General features: G+C 45.4%; 1 protein-coding gene across 5 annotated transcripts in view; it reads left to right on the top strand.

The window, feature by feature from the left end:
• MATR3 (matrin 3) overlaps positions 1-10515 on the top strand; it is a 35942-nt gene extending 25427 nt beyond the window's left edge. For all 5 annotated transcript variants that reach the window (XM_077312679.1, XM_077312687.1, XM_077312706.1 and 2 more), the window contains 6 exons: positions 698-829; positions 3895-3938; positions 4019-4397; positions 5682-6051; positions 7178-7299; positions 9488-10515. In XM_077312679.1, the coding sequence (XP_077168794.1) occupies positions 698-829; positions 3895-3938; positions 4019-4397; positions 5682-6051; positions 7178-7299; positions 9488-9538 (1098 nt within the window). In that variant the 3' untranslated portion in view covers positions 9539-10515. The remainder of the gene's footprint in view (positions 1-697; positions 830-3894; positions 3939-4018; positions 4398-5681; positions 6052-7177; positions 7300-9487) is intronic.
• Positions 10516-19458: the final 8943 nt, after the last annotated feature.

Here is a 19458-nt window from a genome sequence, read left to right as displayed (position 1 = left end):
CATTTTGCCACTTCAAGATTCCACTACCTTATTTTGCTGCCTGTGTAGATCAGCTCTTAAGGGTGGCTGAGAAGGTAGAAGAAGAAGAAGAAGAGCTGGTTCTTATATGCCGCTTTTCTCTACCCGAAGGAGGCTCAAAACGGCTTACAGTTGCCTTCCCTTTCCTCTCCCCACAACAGACACCCTGTGAGGGAGGTGAGGTTGAGAGAGCCCTGATATCACTGCTCAGTCAGAATAGCTTTATCAGCGCCGTGGTGAGCCCAAGGTCACCCAGCTGGCTGCATGTGGGGGAGTGCAGAATCAAACCTGGCATGCCAGATTAGAAGTCCGCACACCTAACCACTACACCAAACTGGGGAAGGGGACTCCTGATTGCTTAGTCCTCCATAACTCAATCTTGCGTGGTCCCATCTTGGTTATGTAGTTTCACCATTAGGTGGGCATTTGACCAGCCCTGTCACTCCTAGGCTCGCTGAAGCCCTATATTTTTTTCAGTTGTTTCTCAATTTTGGAACAAAAGTGTGTTCCTATCAACAACTGGATTTATTAATTAATGCTTCTCAACAGCCTTCTGGCATAGATGAGTAACTCCAGCCAGTAGCTCTAGCAGTGGTCCCTTAAATAAACCCTTGGGTGGAGGGATTTAAGAGACGTGTCATAACATTGGCTAGTGACATTTCTTGTCAATCCTCTGCAGGCATTCATAGAGATGGAGACCAGAGAAGCCGCCGTTGCCATGATGGATCACTGTTCCAACAAAGCCCTTTGGTTCCAGGGTCGATGTGTGAAAGTAGACTTGTCCGAAAAATACAAGAAATTGATATTAAGGGTGGGTATCCTGCGGGCACGAGGAAGGTGTTGCTCACAACTCCTAAGCAAACAATGTAGAATACTTTTTGTGAGAAATTCAAGAATGACAACTGTACAGTGTTATTTTTAAATTGTGGGAGGCTTTACTAGCAAAGAGTACAGCGTAAGCCAGGGTTAATATGACTAGTTTTTAGAGACTGTTGAAGCATCAGGCATTTGTCACTTCCTATCCTACTCTATAAATGTAGTTATTTCAAATAGGAAATGTTATTTTAGCCCCTCTAGACAAGTCCCCCTTGTTTGGGGCCGAGAAGTCCTATTGATGCCAGGTAGCCTGGAGGTGGGAGTGCCACCTGCCAACCTGAAGCTTTTGGGATGGCAGCTCAGGCAGCTGGCATTAGGTTAGCCTGGCTTTCTGGCTTTCAACTGGGAGAACATAGCATAAAAGATTGTTTTTTAAGTTTTTGCTTGTCCTCCACTTCCAAGAGCTGGATAGACCAGTTACAAGTACTGTTAGAGCCTCTTGTGGCGCAGAGTGGTAAGGCAGCCGTCTGAAAGCTTTGCCCATGAGGCTGGGAGTTCAATCCCAGCAGCCGGCTCAAAGTTGACTCAGCCTTCCATCCTTCCGAGGTCGGTAAAATGAGCACCCAGCTTGCTGGGGGGTAAAATGGTAATGACTGGGGAAGGCACTGGCAAACCACCCCGTATTGAGTCTGCCAAGAAAACACTAGAGGGCGTCACCCCAAGGGTCAGAAATGACTCAGTGCTTGCACAGGGGATACCTTTACCTTTAAGTACTGTTATTTAGTAAAGATAAAAAGAATGAGAAAATTGAAAGGGCATGTTTTTAAGAGTGCCGGGGGTCAGGAGGGGACAATTGTTTATCGTGTTAAGCGATGGTAAAATGAGGAGTAACTGTTTAAAGTAGGCATATCATCATATAGTCCAACGGTCAACCATGGCACAGCCTGCAGATACTTACATCTGTGGATTGAGACCACGTTGACAATAAGGAGATTTTTCTCCCAACTCGGGAGACATGCCCCACCCCCTTCCCTGCTGGGTTGCAGAAAAATGTACAAGCTTCAAATAAAAAAGGAAGATGTTTAACTTCTCCTCCCCAGCTTAGTCATGCTGTCTGTGCTTGCGCAGAGAATGAGTCTCAGTTGGCTGGCTTCATCCACCTTCCTCATAGTGGAGGTGGCAGATGGAGGACCAGCCATGCTTGCCAATTAGAGGAGGAGTGGAAGCAGTTGTCACTGCCATCAACTAAGCTAGGCAGATGGAGGTGTAGGAAGGAAGAGAAAGCACAATGGCTCAGCAAGTGAGGAGGGAATTTCCACGCACATATACACACACACCGTGAGTTTTACACATCCCTTCTTGTGCTAACAGAATTACGAGCATTTCAGCAATGGAACATCTGTCAAGGCGACTAGTAACACCTTGATTCCTTAGAACCTTGCAAGTTTCAGAAGATACTTGTGAGATTTCCATGTGCTATTCCCTTTAAGCGTGCCATTTTTACATTTTGCCAAGATCTTGGCTTGCTTCAATGGCACCCAAGTTTGGCCTGCAAGTGCCCTCATGGAAGGAGGTGGTAAGAAACATGGGAGATAATCCTGCGTTATATTTAAGGCTTCCTGTTGCAATTTGAGACATGCCATGTGCTATTGCTGTGGAATCCCCTGTTGGGCCTTGTTCATGCATGCAGCCTACTAAGTATTCAGGGGCTACAGGAACGACCTTGCTTTGCAACTCTTAGGCCATCACAGTATAGTGTTAGAAGTATTCCCAGTGAGTAAGATTCAGTTTTTGACCTCTGTGGATTATAATGGTTTCTTGCCAGGATAATTGCAGTGAAATTTTGCAAGATACTCGGTCCTCCAAGGGTGGAGGAAAATAGAGATCCACCGGCAAGGAAGAGGTGGTCTTGATAGCCAGCCACATCTCTTTTGCCAAGACCCTGCCCATTGTCCAGCAGAGATGCGATCTTTTCTCCAATATAGTGTTAAGCTCCAAAGATTCTTGGAGCACCAAAGAAACACAGTGTAGAGTCAAGGCCATCTAAGTTTAGAATGAGGAGGGGGAGAAGGGACCCCTGAAGACTCTTGACTAAATTGCTGGAAAATGCAGGACAGGTTAAAGTCAGAGCAGGTGCAGACGATTTCTTTTGAAAGATTATTTGAGTAATTAAGTCATGATAGCGGTGTTTCTCTGGCTGTAGGCTGATGCTGCATCTGTAGTTGAAAACTGGGCGATCCCTGTGATTTGACAATATAGTCCATCCTCTTCAGCCAGGGGGTGTAGAGGTCCGTGTGAGCACCCAGCGTTATAGCTGCATTCATGACTTAGCCATGCAAACACAGCTTTACGTATGCCTGGGTCATTCACAGGCCAGTATTGAGTTTTCCTCATGACCTAGTTTGCGGTCTTTGGGCAGGAAGAGGCATGCCCACATCCTGGATGAATGGCTTCAGTACTGTGCAGAGAAGAAAATCCTCGTGTGGATTTGTTGTTTAAAAAAATAGAGGCATTTACTGCATGTTACTGCAGTTGCTTGTGGGTGTTACTTGAATAACTATTACACATTACAGGGGATTACCCATGCAAGCCTGCTGCAGCAAGAACATCGAGCAGCCTTGTGGCACCATCAAGAATGACTTATTTATTGTAGCATAAGTTTTCAGTGCCATGAGCAGAACCTAAAAGGTTCTGCTACATTAAAACTATTAATCTTTATGGTGCCACAAGCCTCCGCTTTCCTTACTTCAGTGTAGTGCTTTGAGATGTTTTGAAAACCACACAAAGCCCTTCTGAAGAAGAGACCCCCAAAATACACCCTTATTCCATGGGTTGCATATCAAAAGTGTTTGTGTGAATTATACCAGGAGAGGAAAGGAATAGAATTTACCTCAGATAGTGTTTTTATGAAATATTTTATGGTGAACCGCCACAAGCCAGCTTGCTGGGAGCGGTGGTATATAAATTTAATTATAAATAAATAAATAGCCACGGGTCATGCTAACACAGAACCTCAGAAAACGTGTGTAACTTTTAAATTTTTTTTTCCTCCCTCCTCAGATACCTAACAAAGGAGCAGATTTGCTGAAGAAAGATAAACCTCGGTAAATTTTAGTTCACTTACTTTTGTTTAAAATATAAAATTTAAACAGGCAGGCAAGATTGTGTTTTTTCTCTTTTATAGTAAGAGAGGCCTTTCTCCAGACAGTAAAGATTCCGGGAGTGAAAAGAAATCCAAGACCGACGATAGCGATAGAAATGAAACCAGCAGTATTGAAGATAAAGACGAGAAGAGAGACGAGGCTGAGCAAGCGGATGCCAAAGGCGGTGAGCAAGCAGACCAAGACGAATCCAATTTGATCCTCGAATCGGAGGACGAGCTGCTAGTGGATGAGGAGGAAGCGGCAGCGTTACTAGAGAGCGGCAGTTCAGCAGCTGACGGGGCCGATGTGGCCAACTTGGGCGACGTGGCCACAGAAGAAAAGGCGGACGCTGATGCCGATGCCGGCGGCAAAACTGAAGGGAACGCTGGAGCCACCGCAGCAGCCAAAAAACTCAAAAAGGTAAGACTCGAAGAATATTGCCAAGAAGAAATAAGTCGAGCATAAGAATAGGGGGACTGTGCCATGATTCTCCTCAGGAAAATTATTGACTAGCTGGATATCCTGCTTAGGGTTTGGAGAAGAAGGGCCTGTAGGCAGAGTGTAGTGGTTCTCCTTTGGACACATGGGCATGTGTAGTTGTTAGTCATGGCTCATCTCGTGCTTGCCTCTGTGGCAGAACAAACATCAGCAGAATTGAAAGCTGGCTTGGTTTCAGTCCTCCTTGTCTGCTTCCCTGCCCCAGAAAGGCCTTAGTATTGCAGGCACAGAACGCAGCGGCTCCAGCTTTGATTTTGTGGCGCGGCGGTCAGGAACGTCATTGGGAGAAGCAGGAAACAAACTGAAGGAGCCAACTGTCCAAGGTGGTATTTCCCAGCCCATGTTTTCAGTTGTTGTTATTAGGTGCAACGTCATGTCCGACCCATCACGACCTCATGGACAATGATCAGTCCTTCCTGTCCTCTAGAGTAGAGATCCCCAACCTGTGGGCTGCGGACCACATGTGGTCCTTCAACTAATTGGAGGTGGGCCCCGAAGGACACCTCCCCCCCCTGGCTCTTTACTTCATCCCCCCCAGCCCTTTACAACACACTTCATTGTTGTGACGTGTCTGTATCTTATTTTGAAGGGATGTTTAAACATTACCATAGTGATCAGAGAGCGCTAGGGCAGTGGTTGAGAGTAGAGGAGTAAACAACCCCCACGCACACACACACCGGGCCTCAGTAAAAGGCGTTGAGTGGTCCCCGGTGAGTGGTCCCCTGTAATAAAAAGGTTAGGGACCACTGCTCTAGAGGATGGAGCAAAGTTGTTCTCTCTTGCCCCAGAGGGACAAGCCAGAACCATTGGGATGAAATTAATTCAAAAGAATTTCCATCTAAACATCCAGAAGTTCCTGACAGTCAGAGTGGTTTCTCAGTGGAACAGGCTTCCTCGGGAGGTGGTGGATTCTCCATCTTTGGAAATTTTTAAACAGAGGCTGGATAGCCATCTGACAGAGAGGCTGATTCTGTGAAGGCTCAAGGGGGTGGCAGGTTACAGTGGATGAGCGATAGGGTTGTGATTGTCCTGCATAGTGCAGGGGGTTGGACTAGATGATCTAGGAGGTCTCTTCCAACTCTATGATTCTATGAATTCCCCTTCTCCTAATTCCCTTTTCCGGAAGTTCTTGTAGCTGAATACCAGGTAGAATAGCACCGTTGGGATAAATTGTACCTATACTCCTATCTAAATTTGTGTCAACAGAGACACGTAGGTGGATTCCCAAGGAGCATGGAAGGTTTTGTCACTCTAGATGAAGTCGGCGATGAGGAGGATTCAGAGCAGAAGCAACGTAAAGCCTGCCTGCTTAAGCTTGCCGCAAAAGGCGAGAGCGGCATGACCGACAGCAAGGCCGCTAAGGGCGAAGAGAATGAGGCAGAAAACGAAGCCATGGAGAACGGTGCCAAAACGGAGAACTCGATGCTGGAAACATCCGACGTGTCCGACAACGCTTCAGCACTGGATGCCGTGAAAAAAGACGGCGCAGAAGGTCCAGAAACTCAGGATGCCCAGGAGAAACTGGCTGCTGCAGATGAGTACAGAATTGGGCCGTATCAGCCAAATGTCCCTGTTGGTGAGAATACACCCTCTTTTCCCTCCAGCATGATCTTACTTTTTTGTTGTACTCTTTCATTGTTTTTCTTGCACGATTCCCATAAGGAGGCAGGATCTGGTCAGCAGCCAGTAATGCATGCATGCATGAGCTTCAGAATTTTACATGGGCACAAATATGGTGGGACTAATATTAAATCTCTCAGTAGAATTATTCCCTGTTTTTTCTTCACTGTGTGTCTGTGTATAACTTGCCATCATGTTGTTTTCAATTTATACTGCCCCCATGAATGAATGATCTCCAGAACATCAAAACATTTGCTGAGGTCTTGCAAATTGAGGGCCACAGCTTCCTTAATGGAGTTAATCCCTCTCGTGTTGGGTCTTCCTCTTCTCCTGCTGCCTTCAGCTTTTCCCAGCATTGTCTTGTCCAGGGACATTTGGTCTTTTCATAATGTGGCCAAAGTACAATAGCCTCCCTTGGATCATTTTAGCTTCAAGGAAGTGTTGAGGCTTGCTTTGATTGCGAGCCCACTTATTTGCCTTTTGGGCGGTCCCAGTAGCCTTTAAACTCTACTTCAACACCACATTTCAAATGAATCCGCTTTTTTTCCTGTCAGCTTTCTTCATTGTCCAATTTCACACCTTTATATAGTAACGGGGAATTCTAGACCTTGATCGTGGTCACCAGTAATACATCTTACCCTCTGAGGATTTTTATTCCGGCTCCTTCATGGCTGCCCTTCCCAGTCTGTTTTGGTTTCTTGGTTGCAGTGTCTCGTTTTGGTTGATGATTGAGCCAAGGAATAGAAAATGTTTAACAAGTTTTGTTTCTTGATCAACCTTAAAGTTGTATAAGCCCACAGTAGTCGTTACCTTTTGTTGGCTTGATGTTCGGCTGTAATCCTGCTTTGTGCTTTCTTCTTTAACCTTCATCAGTAGTCATTTCACGTCTTCACTGTTGTCTGCCAGTAGTGTGGCATCATTAGAATGTCTCAAATTGTTAAGAATATTTAAAGGAAATTATATACACGAATAAAATTAGTGAGGTAAACTTGGAATGTACCCTTTGTTCAGTGCCAAAAGGAGCTCCGGTACTGAATGTTCTAGAGCAAAATAGCCATCTTGTGTTTCTCTTTTCCTACAAGGTGTGAACTTTGTGATGCCCAGATCTGGGTTTTACTGCCGTTTGTGTTCCTTGTTCTATACCAATGAAGAGACGGCAAAAAAGACCCACTGCAGCAGCCTTTCCCACTACCAAAAGTTGAAGGTACGGCAAACCTCCGTAGGGCATTCTTTTGCCTCCTGTGTAGTACTTAGAAGTTAAAAAATATAAGCGTAGGTAGCTGAAAAGTAGTTTTGTTCCAGTTCGTTGAAAAGGCTCTTTAGATGAAGGCCAGTGATAGTTGAAAAACCACTTGCATGCTTTATATACAGTCCTACAAGAGTTACGACCCTGGAAGAGGGGCAATTAATTGGAACATAATGGGCTCTTAGCTGTGAGGCTTTTGCAAGCTATTTTGTGGATAAAATCTTGACACTCAGCTGTGACCTTCCCCCAAAAGACAGTAAAAGAACTGGAGACCCCTTGGCTATCTGGGGGGGCGGCAGGGGGGGGATTCGATAGTTTCAGAAATCTCACCCAGACTGCTGTAGAGCTTAGGTAAGGCCGACCATATGTGCTCTAGATCCGTCCCTCATGGCTTGGGAACCCTGTCCAGGAGATTGTAAATCTGTCCCTGTCCTCAGAGACATTCCCAGGGTGTCTAAAAGAGGTGGTGGTTTGGCCTTTAGAATCATAGAATCATATTGTTGGAAGGGGCCATACAGGCCATCTAGTCCAACCCCCTGCTCTACGCAGGATCAGCCCTAAGCATCCTAAAGCAAAAAGCTACCTATCCTTTACTGCAGAAAGCTACCACTTGATCCACTGTAACCCACCAGCTACTACCCAGTCTTGCATCTAGCATTTCTGGGGAAGGTCATAGCCATGGAGTGCCTCACAGATAATCCCCATGGTCCAAGGTGAGTCAATGCTGTTTGTGTTACTCGGTCTCCATGCAGTGTTTGACATAGTCCACCATGAGCTTTTGACTTTCCACCTTATTGACATTGATACCTTATTGATACAAAGATCAGCCTTACAGTTGCTGACCTCTTTTCTGCAAAGTTGGTGACAGAGGGTAGCTATTGGGGAAGAACATCACACTGCTGTCCACTCCCTTGCGGGGTGCCACAGGGTGCGATTCTCTCCCCTCTTATTTTTAAACATCTATATACATGCTCCCTCTTGCACAGCTGGTGTAGGGGTAAGGGCTTGGATGACACCCTGCTCTATCTGTTGATGGGTGGCCAGATGGGTGCACCCTCAGAGTTCTTGGCTGGGTGTTTGGAGGTCATGGCAGGATGGCTCTGGCAGAGGCACTTGAAATTCATCCTCTCGAAGACAGATGTTCTGTGGCTGGAGAAGAAGGAATCTGAAGAGGAGGCATGCCTCCCCTGCCTTGATGGAGTGCAGTTAACAGCTTTGCACATTATCAAGAGGCTGAGGTTGCTGTTGGAATTGCAGATCAGGTTCAAGGTCTTGGCATTGACTTCCAAGGCCCTGCCTGGTTTGGGCCTTGCATATCTGATGGACCGCCTCTTCCAGTATGTCCCCCAGAGAGCATTATGCTCTGCCAACATCAATTTCTTGGCAATCCCTGACCCCAAGGATATCTGCCTGGTCTCAACCAGAGCTGATGCCTTTTTGGCCTTGGCTCCTATCCGATAGAATGGATTGCCAATTGAAATACAGGTCCTGACACGAGTTCCACAGGGCCTTCAAAATAGCACCCACCGAGCTTAGGACTTGAGACCAAGGCAGAACGAAATTAGATGAGCTTTCCGCCTTCTCGGCTTTCCACCACTACATTCCAGACCATCTCCAGTCCGGGTTTCCATAGGTGGGAGGGTGAACCTTCCTGGCTGTTATATATTCTTTTAATATTAAGATCATTTGAATTGGTTTTAAACTGGTTTATTATATTTTATTACTGTAAACAGTCTCGAGCCCACTTGAGAGGAAGGGTAGTATAAAACTTGAATAAATAAGAAATTTGAATACACCTGAGGAGTTGTGCTTAGGATTGCATTTTTAGTCTTGCAGACTTCAATCCGAGGGAGTTGGAATCAGTGGAATGTAAAGCGTTTAAAGTTGGCTTGTGCTCCTGTTAATGTACTCATAAAGTTCAAGACGTACATCAGGCACAGCTTTCTGTGGGGAAGAGGTTGTATGCTCAGAGCTACATGCAGTAGTTGTGCTGAGCTCTTGGAATTCTTGCAATGACAGAATCCAAATTTGGAGCACACCCCTTAGGAAAAAGGACATGGCTTAGTTTCTGATTTTATGAATATGCCAGGACCTTACTTCACATACAATTTGGATTTAACCTTTCATTTCTCCCCCTTTATTGTAGAAACACATGGAGAAAATGGCTGAAGAACAAAAGCAGAAAAAGGATGCTTAAGTGCAACAGCGGCATGAGGGCTTAAGGAAAAATGTTTTTTTATTTTTTATGTTAATACCGTACAATTGGGGAAATACTATGTTACGTAGCTTTTAGCGGAATACCGTAGAAGTATACTTCTGTTAGTGTGTTTAATGTTACGGTGCATTTAAATCAACACCGATTTTGTTTAAAGGAAAACAGATTGGGATGGCAGCACGGAATTTTTCGTGCAGGTCAAGGCAATTCAAGAACTAGGCATTTTGAACCCCAGAAACTACCTTTTACTTCTGTTCAGTTAAATATAAATGGTTACTACTTTCTGGAGCATTTCAGTCAGTCCAGCTGACGTTTTTAATTTCAAAGGGTTTCATGACATCATTTCACTTTTGAGAAGTCTTTACATGAAAGTTGGTGTGGAATTTTTTTAAAAAAAGAGATCGGATGCACCTCCTTTTACGTGTTGATGCGTTAGAGAATAGGAAAAGGGATAGCTTTTTTAAAAAAGAAAATCTTGTGACTCTTTCCCCAGAGTTCTCATTTCTGTTCTGTGACTGTAGCATAAAATAAATTCTTATTCTCCTGACCAGTATTATTTTTCAGAGCTCTTCTTGCTTGTGACTTGAATTTAGTACTTTTCACACATCTCCAGTATAAACAAAAGCAGCATTGAACCCTAAATTGTAAAGTTGCCTTTTTATGTTTGTGACTTTTTTTTTTAAAAAAAGAAGATTTTTCAGCTCTGCTTCTAAACCTTGTAACAAAGGTATACCACTGGAATCAGTGGCTTTGTTTCAACGTTACTGAACCGAGGAATACATCTTCAAGTTGGTTTAACCCTAGGATTGTGCTCTTGATGTACTTTCATGTGGCTGATGTCAACAGAAGCTTGTGTGTGTAACCTGTTCTCATGTAGCTTGTTAATGATTTGCCAGCTAACATATATATGGGTTCGGTTTGTCACAGTACAAAATAAACCAAATCAGTCAAAGTTTTAAGTGGAGTGTTGGTGAACTTTTTGAGGTGCGTGTCACACGCCAGTGGCAACTCGATGGATACAATAGCCACGTTGATTGGCACTAGCCTGCAATGGAGTTCATTATATGCTGGTACTGATCATAAATCTACATCATGCTTAACAGTGTATTTTATAGACACTCAGGATCCTGCTTGCAAGGCAAGGAGATACAACGAACATCCTGCATGTTACCGAAACGAAGAATGCTAGTTTTTTCCCCTTCCCCCTCCCGCATAATCTTTGAAGGCCTTCAGGTTTTTCTGACTTTCAGGAAGTAGTTGAAAGCAGGGGTAGTCAACCTGTGGTCCTCCAGATGTTCATGGACTACAATTCCCAAGAGCCGCTGCTAGCAAACACTAGCAGGGGCTCATGGGAATTGTAGTCCATGAACATCTGGAGGACCACAAGTTGACTAGCCCTGCTTTAAAGGATTATGAGGGATAGCCAAGAGAAGGAACTCTGAAAAGCTCCAGTGCATCCCAAGAGGATTGTATTAATAGCCCAGTCTTGAGCATACGACTGGGCTCGAATGTCACACTGATGGAGGGAGGGAGCGTATGTACACAAATATTTGTGCCACTATATAAGCAGTAGGTCTGGACAGTTCTGTCTTAAAACTGGTTACCTATAAACTCAGTGAACTCTCCCGTAGATGCCTAAAAATTCTAACTTTATATTCATAGCTTTCCAAATTAGCAAAGCTGTGCTGGACCAAAAGAATATGCACAGGTCACAAATGGAACCACTGTGGCATTAGAACATTTCTTTCTATGTTTTTAAAGAATCTGCTGGTGATCTATATGAAATCTTTTCTCTCCTTTAAGTAAGCCTGGGAATTGCTTTGTAAGACCGGGGGGGGGGGGGGGGGTAGAGGAACGGGGCACTGAGAGCATGTCCTAAGTATAAGTAGAGAGGGTGGGGGCTACTGGTGAGGAAAGGCAAAAGATGCATGAGGGAAGGTGAAACTTGCGGATGGGAGTGAGGGGTAAAAGTGGAAAATTAGGAGGCCTGAGGGAAGGATTCAACATCTGGATGAAGTGAAAAGAAGAAAAGACGAGGATAACTGGGAGTTTGGAGCCAGTGCTAGAAATATTCAAATGGTGTTTGGTGCTCTCCTACCTTGCTTGCAACATGTAATTCTACAAGTTAACGTTGCATCCAAGTTGAATTACTAAACTTGTGTGCAAATTGTACTCTCAAGGATCCAATTACACAGTTGTAGCTTGTCAGGGAGGGGGCACTCAGACCCTAGAGAGAAGCAGGATCAGCACTATGGAGAAAAGCCTCTCCACTGCCCCTCCTGTCTTCTCAGAGATCCACAGAAAGAGTTCTCCATTGAAATACCAGTTATTCAGCAACAGATGGGGGAAAAAACAATAGCAAATCCCACTTAACCTGCCAAACCTAAGAATAAAGCAACAGACACCCTCCAACACAGATAAGGTATACCTGACAGTGTACATACACTCCTGTGGTGCAGGGGAATTGCTTTGAGGAGCAGTCAATCATTTGCCAGTTTGAGGGCCTCCACTTAGACGATGTTCAAAGCAACTGCCTATATCAGGGATTCCCAAGGGGGTGGGAGGTCCACAGCCTTTACCCTCCTGACTAAATGGAGGGGAAGTCCACAGCCTTTACCCTCCTACAAGCTAGGAAACTGGCTGCCTCCAGTCAGAGGGCTTGGTTGGTAGGTTGTGGGTGTAAAAATTCAAAGGGAGGGGGAGTTGGTTGTGGCATGGTACAAGAGGTCCAGGCTGTCTTCTCAGCTCCTGCCCCACGGTAGCAAAGTAATAGTAGTAGTGGTGGCGGTAAAAGGGGGGGGGTGAATGAAGGGCGAATAACATGAATGGTTAAGCCCCTTCTAGGGGCGGGCAAGGAGGTGTGGTCAGTTGACATCTCTTCCAGGGAACCTCCAGACCTGAAAATGTATTTTGGAGGTTCTTCCACAGTGAAAAAGGCTGGCCAATGGTGTTACAATGCATCATAATGAACACACATGGCTTGGGAGAGCCCCTGATGGGATCAGACATCGTGGACCCTCCTTCAGGCCTTATCTGGACTTCTCTTCTGGTGTGTCTTTTCTGGGGCCCTTGTACTTATAACAAATAACTGGCCTTCAAGGGTAATCACCTAGGTCTCTCTGTGTCTCCTGCTCCACCAGCTTCGCACAGAGGCAGGGTTGTGCTGCTTAAAGATGCATAGGATTCTACGGTGGGTTGTGCTTCAGTCAATAGAAAAGGCCAGGCAAAAAGCTCAGAAAATGCAGGGTGGTTTTTTTTTTTTATTTCTGCCACGAGCAATTGCTTAGGTCAGGGGTAGCCAAACTGGCAGGGGGCTCCTGGGAATTGTAGTCCATGGACATCTGGAGGGCCGCAGTTTGGCTACCCCTGGCTTAGGTAGTGTTCTCCCTTGAGATTCAGGAGGATGCCTTGGTGGGTGTTTCCTGCCACTTTAACAGGGAGGCAGGACTAAATTTTAACTTCCTGCATGGTGGAAGGCACCCTGCTCCAGTCATCTTCATGGCTACCTATCCTGGGAGTAGCAGGTCTGACTAGTCTCTCCCCTGTTTGTTAGTGTGTAAAGGTTGTTAGTTAATAGTTGTTGATATTAACCATTACTTAGCTAGAGGAGTTGAATTATATTACATTTTTTTCATTTATTTGTGCCCATAAGGCCCAGGTTTCTCGATTACGGTTGCCATTTTGAGAGCTCCGCAACTCGCATCTTGGCAACAGCGTACCGGCTGAGAGACAAGACTGTTACGAGGGGTTTTCCTTGGACGACAATCCTCCGACCCCCATCATGCCACTTCCTCCTATTGTGGGCCAGCAACGGTCCATTTTGGGCTGCCATTGCCGTGATTTCGAGCGCACTAAGGCACTGTCTGCCAAAAAGCTGCGTGTCTCTGACTTGGCTAATTCAGATCTACCTTCTCGACCCTTGGCAGTTGTTCTTCCTGGTGGTGGCCATCTTGAAGGGCATTCTTTGTTGGATCCTCAGATAAGTAAAAATCCCGCTTCCCAGACTGGGCGGTCAGCCCTAAGCGATGCTGTAGCGGGCCTTAGTAATAGTAACTTGCCTCCGGGTTTTTTTCAATTTGTTAAAAGCAGCTCTGAGGGGATAGAGGAATATGACAGAGAAAAGAGCAGGAGTCCCTCTGTACACCATGGGAGGGAAGGCATAACTGGACCACAAAGGCGGCCCGGAAAATATCAAGGGTTTAGTCCTAATCGATACAATTCATCTTCTGAGGAGGACATAGTCTCTCATATCAAAGGATGACACGGCCTTCCTTTCTGACAAGGAGGAAGTCGAACCCATTAACGTCTCCGGTCAATCTGAACATTTTTTCAAGATCAAAGACACACATTACATGCTAGCCAAGGTTCTTGAGGCCCGGTCTTTAAACAAAATGATCCCAGAGGATGAACAGAATGACGCCAAAAAGAGATATTGTGCCTGAAGTATTTGAAAAGAAAATTAGAGCTGAATGGCAGAGACCTCTAGTGCAGGGGTAGTCAACCTGCGGTCCTCCAGATGTTCATGGACTACAATTCCCAGGAGCCCCTGCCAGCATTTGCTGGCAGGGGCTCATGGGAATTGTAGTCCATGAACATCTGGAGGACCGCAGGTTTGACTACCCCTGCTCTAGTGAATAAGCAGGTACCTTCATTTATCAAAAAATTGTATTCCTGACCTCATTGTGGATAATCTATCCTTCAGATTCCCTTGATTGATGCTCCAATCACTGCTCTACAGTCCAGTGGTCTTGTCTGAAGATGGAGAGGGCTACCTTCAGGATGCGATGGTTAAAACAGATTTCATGCGCACAGTTCGCGGTAGCCATGGCAATTAAAGCATTCTCAACAGCCTCTATCATGAATAGAGCAGGTATAGCTTGGTAAGGTAAAGGTAAAGGTATTCCCTGTGCAAGCATCGGGTCATGTTTGACCCTTGGGGTGACGCCCTCTAGCGTTTTCATGGCAGACTCACTACGGGGTGGTTTGCCAGGGCCTTCCCCAGTCATTACCGTTTACCCCCCAGCAGCAAGCTGGGTACTCGTTTTACCGACCTCGGAAGGATGGAAGGCTGAGTCAACCTTGAGCCGGCTGCTGGGATTGAAGTCCCAGCCTCATGGTCAGAGCTTCAGACAGCACAAGAGGCTTGGTGCAGGAAGCTAATTAGAACTAGTTCATGAAAAAGACAGAATCGTGGTTGAGGGTGTTACTAGGGTTTTGAAGCCCCTGTCTTTCTCAGCAAGTGCCACACTAGATGCCCTGGTGTTCGCTGCCAGATCCCCAACATCTAAGGTGGTTACCAGAAGGCTCCTGTGGCTTAAGGCCTGGCTAGCCAATTATCAATCTAAAACAATAGCAACAGCCTACCCATTTGTAGGGCGGAAATTATTTGGGAACCACCTAGATAATATTCTCATAGAAATCCGAAATAAGAAAAAGGCAATGCCCAAGCGTGTATGTAGGGCTTCAGATCTCAACACACACTGCCTAGGTACAAATCAAATTACAAGAGGAAATTGGAACAACAATTTTCATCCATCAGGGTCAGAGGCAGATACAGATCTAATAGATCTTCCAATGGATCAGATTGCTCTGAAGGACACTAGAAGTGCCCTAAAGCGTGAATTAGAATCAATTCTGGTAGAGGGAAGATTACAAGGTTTTGCCCACAATTAGGATCCACCTCACATAGACTCCTGGGCAAAAGATTCTGTATTAAATGGTTACAAGCTAGAGTTTTTGCGTATTTCCCCAGACATGTTTGCTCCTTCCCCAAGATTAAAGGATCCAGGAAAGAAACTAAGAACCCTGACAGCAATAGAGCATCTTCTTGCCATCAGAGCCATAGAGCTGGTTCCGCAAAAAGATTGGGGGGAAAAGGAATTTATTCCATATTTTTTTACCATTCCAAAAAGAAACGGGACTGGAGGGCCATTTTGGACCTCAAGTTCCTAAACAAACTTATCAAGTTGCAACACTTCTGCATGGAGACATTAAAGTCAATTGCAGAGGCCATTCAGCTAGGCAAATTTCTGACTTCACTAGACCTCCAGGGGGCCTATCTACACATTCCATTATTCCCCCCGCACAGGAGATTCCTCAGATTTTGTGTGCAGGGAATCCATTACCAGTACAAGGCCCTTCCAATTTAGACTATTGTCCACACCTAAGAGTTTTCAGAAAAATTCTGGTGAATGCACTCACGGGCCTAAGGGTGGAGAGTATCTTAATTCATCCTTATTTTGATGACCTCCTCTTGAGGGTGGTCTCAAGCCACCAGGCAGAGATTCACACCAACAGAACCATAACGACCCTTCAGCCCTTTGGTTTTTTTAGTAAATTTTGTCAAAAGTTCATTAACACTGGAGCATTTAGGAATAATCATAGATACTCGGCAGGACAATATATTCATGACTCCCCCAAAAATGACTAAGACAAAACAATTGGTCCATTCAGTCATACAGGTGAGGCATACCAATCTCCTTCAACTGGTGAGTCTCATGGGACTTCTAATCTCCAATATGGAGGCAGTCCAGTGGGGGAGATTTCACTCCAGACCCCTTCAAGAGTTACTCAGACCTTATAAGTTCAGAATAACAGGGAAATAGATATGTAAATGAAGGTTCCAATCTGCATGAAACTAGCCTTACGCTGGTGAACAAATCCCAACAGTTGAAGTCTGGGAAAGACCTACTTTGTGAGCAAGGAGGAGTGAATCTTCATGGACGCCAGAATCCTCAGATGGGGAGCTGTCTGGAACAACCAGACCTTCCATTAGGTCAGTGGTCCACAGAGGAGTCTAAACAACCGAGCAATTTCTTAGAGTTGAGGACAGTTCAGTTGGCACTCAAACATTTTGTAAGACAGATCCATCAATGTAACATGCTGGTAAGAACAGACAAAGGGCTACAAAAGTCTATCTGAATCATCAGGTGGGCTCAAAATCACCCAGACTTCAAAGGAAAGCTCGCAGAGTGTTAGACTGGCCAGAGAAACATTAGCCTCCCTCAGGGCAGAGATTTTCTAAGCAGGCAAGTAGTGTCAGATTCAGAGTGGATACTAAACAGATCTTCCAATCAGTCACCATAAAGCTGGGCAACCCAGTGATGGATCTGTTTGCCTCCAGCAACAGTGCACAAACACAACGGTTCTGCACCAGGTTTTTCCACCGAAGGGCGGAAGTTACGAACGCTCTGACAGCAACGTGGCCAGGCGGCTTAATGAACGCCTTCCCTCCTCTGCCACTCTTACCGAGACTGTTGAGAAAAATAGAGTCCCTAAGAAACAAGATTATTCTAATAGCACCAAATTGGCCAAGACAGCCCTGGTATTTAGAGCTGGTCAGGATGTCGATCGCTCTTCCTTTTCCCTACCAGTAAGCCGGGACCTTCTCCAACAGGGTCCGATATTCCATCCGAAGACAGAGTAGTGCTTTTGGAAATTGAGAGGAAGCAATTCAAACATTTAGGTTACTCTGCAGAAGTTGCAGAGCAGGGGTAGTCAAACTGCGGCCTTCCAGATGTCCATGGACTACAATTCCCATGAGCCCTTGGAAGTGAACGCTGGCAGGGGCTCATGGGGATTTTAGTCCATGGACATCTGGAGGGCCGCAGTTTGACTACCCCTGTTGCAGAGAATATCCTATCTTCATGTAGGAGTTCCACAAACAGGATTTATTGCTGTTCATGGAAGGCTTTTGTCTGATGGGCCAGAATAAAAAAAGATCTCAGACCTTCTGTCTCTAATATTTTGGATTTCTTGCAGGAAGGCAAGAGTCAGGGCCTTAGATCAGCAACCTTGAGACAACAGGTGACGGACTTGGCCTCTGTGATTCCTTCCATTGGGGGTATATCTTTCACGAAACATCTCCACATAGTAAGATTTCTTAAAGGAGCAGCAAACAAAGGACTCTCAGTGGTTCATCATTTTCCTACCTGACAGTTAAATTTCATTTTATCAACCCCGATTTCATTTTATCAACCCCCATTTGAACCACTACACTCAAGCAATATAAAATTTCTTAAGACTAAAGACACTATTCTTAGTGTCTGGGCCGCCAGCAACTGTACCTTCCTCTTCCCCCCCCCCCCCGCTGCGAGAAGCTCGCCAGGCCCCGAGCGAAGGAAGAGGCAGGTGCGGCCTCCGGCATGCCAGCGGACAATAACACGCATGCGCGGAGCTGCTGTTCATGCACGTTAGCGCCCCCTGCTGGCGAAAACGCGCATGTGTGGCTAATCTGCTAATGCACGTTGGCGCCACCTGCTGGTGAAAATGTGCATGCGCGCGGCAGGGCCGGCAGCTTTCCCACAACCCCGGAGGCAGTCCTCAACTGGAAAAAGGTTGGGGACCGCTAATGTAAGGAGTTCATAGTCTGACAAAGAGTGCTTGCACTCAAAAGCTTACACCCTGAATAAATCTTTGTTGGTCTTAAAGGTGCTACTGGATTCTGATTTCATTGTGCAAGTTCTCTAATTTTCCCAATTCATAAATCCATGTTAGGCAGTTCTTGTTGTTTCCACCGAGATGCAATTTGAAGTCTGGCAGCAATGGGAGCATGGAAGAAAAATTATCTAGCTTGATTTGGCAAATCCGTAGGAAATACAGTTAACATATTTTTCGGGTCTAAAGGAAACATAATTAAGGATAGTCTGTAATTTATCATGTATTTTTATCTCCCCCCCATTTTTTAATAAGTTTATAAGATCACATGTGGAAAAAAAGACCCAACAGTGTCATGACATCCCCAACAGCTACCACTGCATTGGTTAGATATTCAACATACAACTTTAGATGTTAAGTACCATCTGTAAAAGTTTCCGGCTTTATTCTGAATTGCTGAGATAAACTGTTCCATTAGGACATTTAGATCTGAGTCCAATAGCACCTTTGAGGTTAACAAAATGTTCAGCGTATAAGCTTTCAAAAATCAAAGCTCCCTTCCTCAGACACAAGTAGGAATTCGGATCTCTGAGCCTTCATATCCCAGTCAGAAGGTGGGAGGAGTATTGTGAAGGTTACAACCCTTTGAAACTGTTCCAAATGCGCCAGTTGCGATAGGAGATTGCAATAAAAACATGGTACATTCTGTTCTCCCCCCCCCCAGAAGTTTGGGGTGGTATACACTGTTCTCCATACAATAATTCTGTGAAGTAGTTTTGGGATGGTATCCCTGTTGATCTGCTGATTTTAGAGCGATAAGCTTTTGAGAGAATATTGTGACTCTAGAAAACTTGTACTTCGAAAATCTTGGTTTCTAAGGTGAAACTGGACTCTAGGATAGCGGTCCCCAACCTTTCTCAGGTCAGGGACCGCCTCCGGGGTGAGGGGAGAGCCAACGGCCCAGGTGCTGCGCAAACGCGCATACGCAATTGCCATGCATGCACGTTTTTGCCACCAGAGGCGCTAACGCGCATTCGTGACCACTGCACGCATGTGCATTTGCATCTCCGGTGTGCGGGTGGATGCACCTGCCTCTTTCCTTCCTTCTCGCTGTGGGCGGAGGGAGGCAGGTGCGGCTGCTGGTGGGCAACAGACCGGGGGTTGGTGATCCCCGCTCTAGGAGGTAAGTTAGCTTGAATATGCCCGGTTTAAGGTAAGGTGATCAGATTTTAACAGGACATCATTGCAGGACATCATTGACTAGGGAGATTCTGGATTAAAAATTTGGTCAATATGGAGCAACAAACATTTTCATAGAACGCAAAAATAGTATTGTAATATATACTTTTTAAATTTCAACATAAGTACAATTTGCCAGATGCCCCCAGATGTCCCTCCTTAGCTTAAGATCATCCAGAGAGGTTAGAGTTTGAGACTTGGAATTCCACTCTTCCAGTTCTTATCCATTGTAGGCTACTGCTCACCCCACCCCACGGATTAAGTGACATTTGGGATGGGGGAACATG

Source organism: Paroedura picta, chromosome 1, assembly GCF_049243985.1.
Source record: "Paroedura picta isolate Pp20150507F chromosome 1, Ppicta_v3.0, whole genome shotgun sequence".
NCBI lineage: Eukaryota > Metazoa > Chordata > Lepidosauria > Squamata > Gekkonidae > Paroedura > Paroedura picta.
The sequence above is the reverse complement of the archived record's forward strand: the minus strand, read 5'-3'. Positions and strand labels throughout refer to the sequence as shown.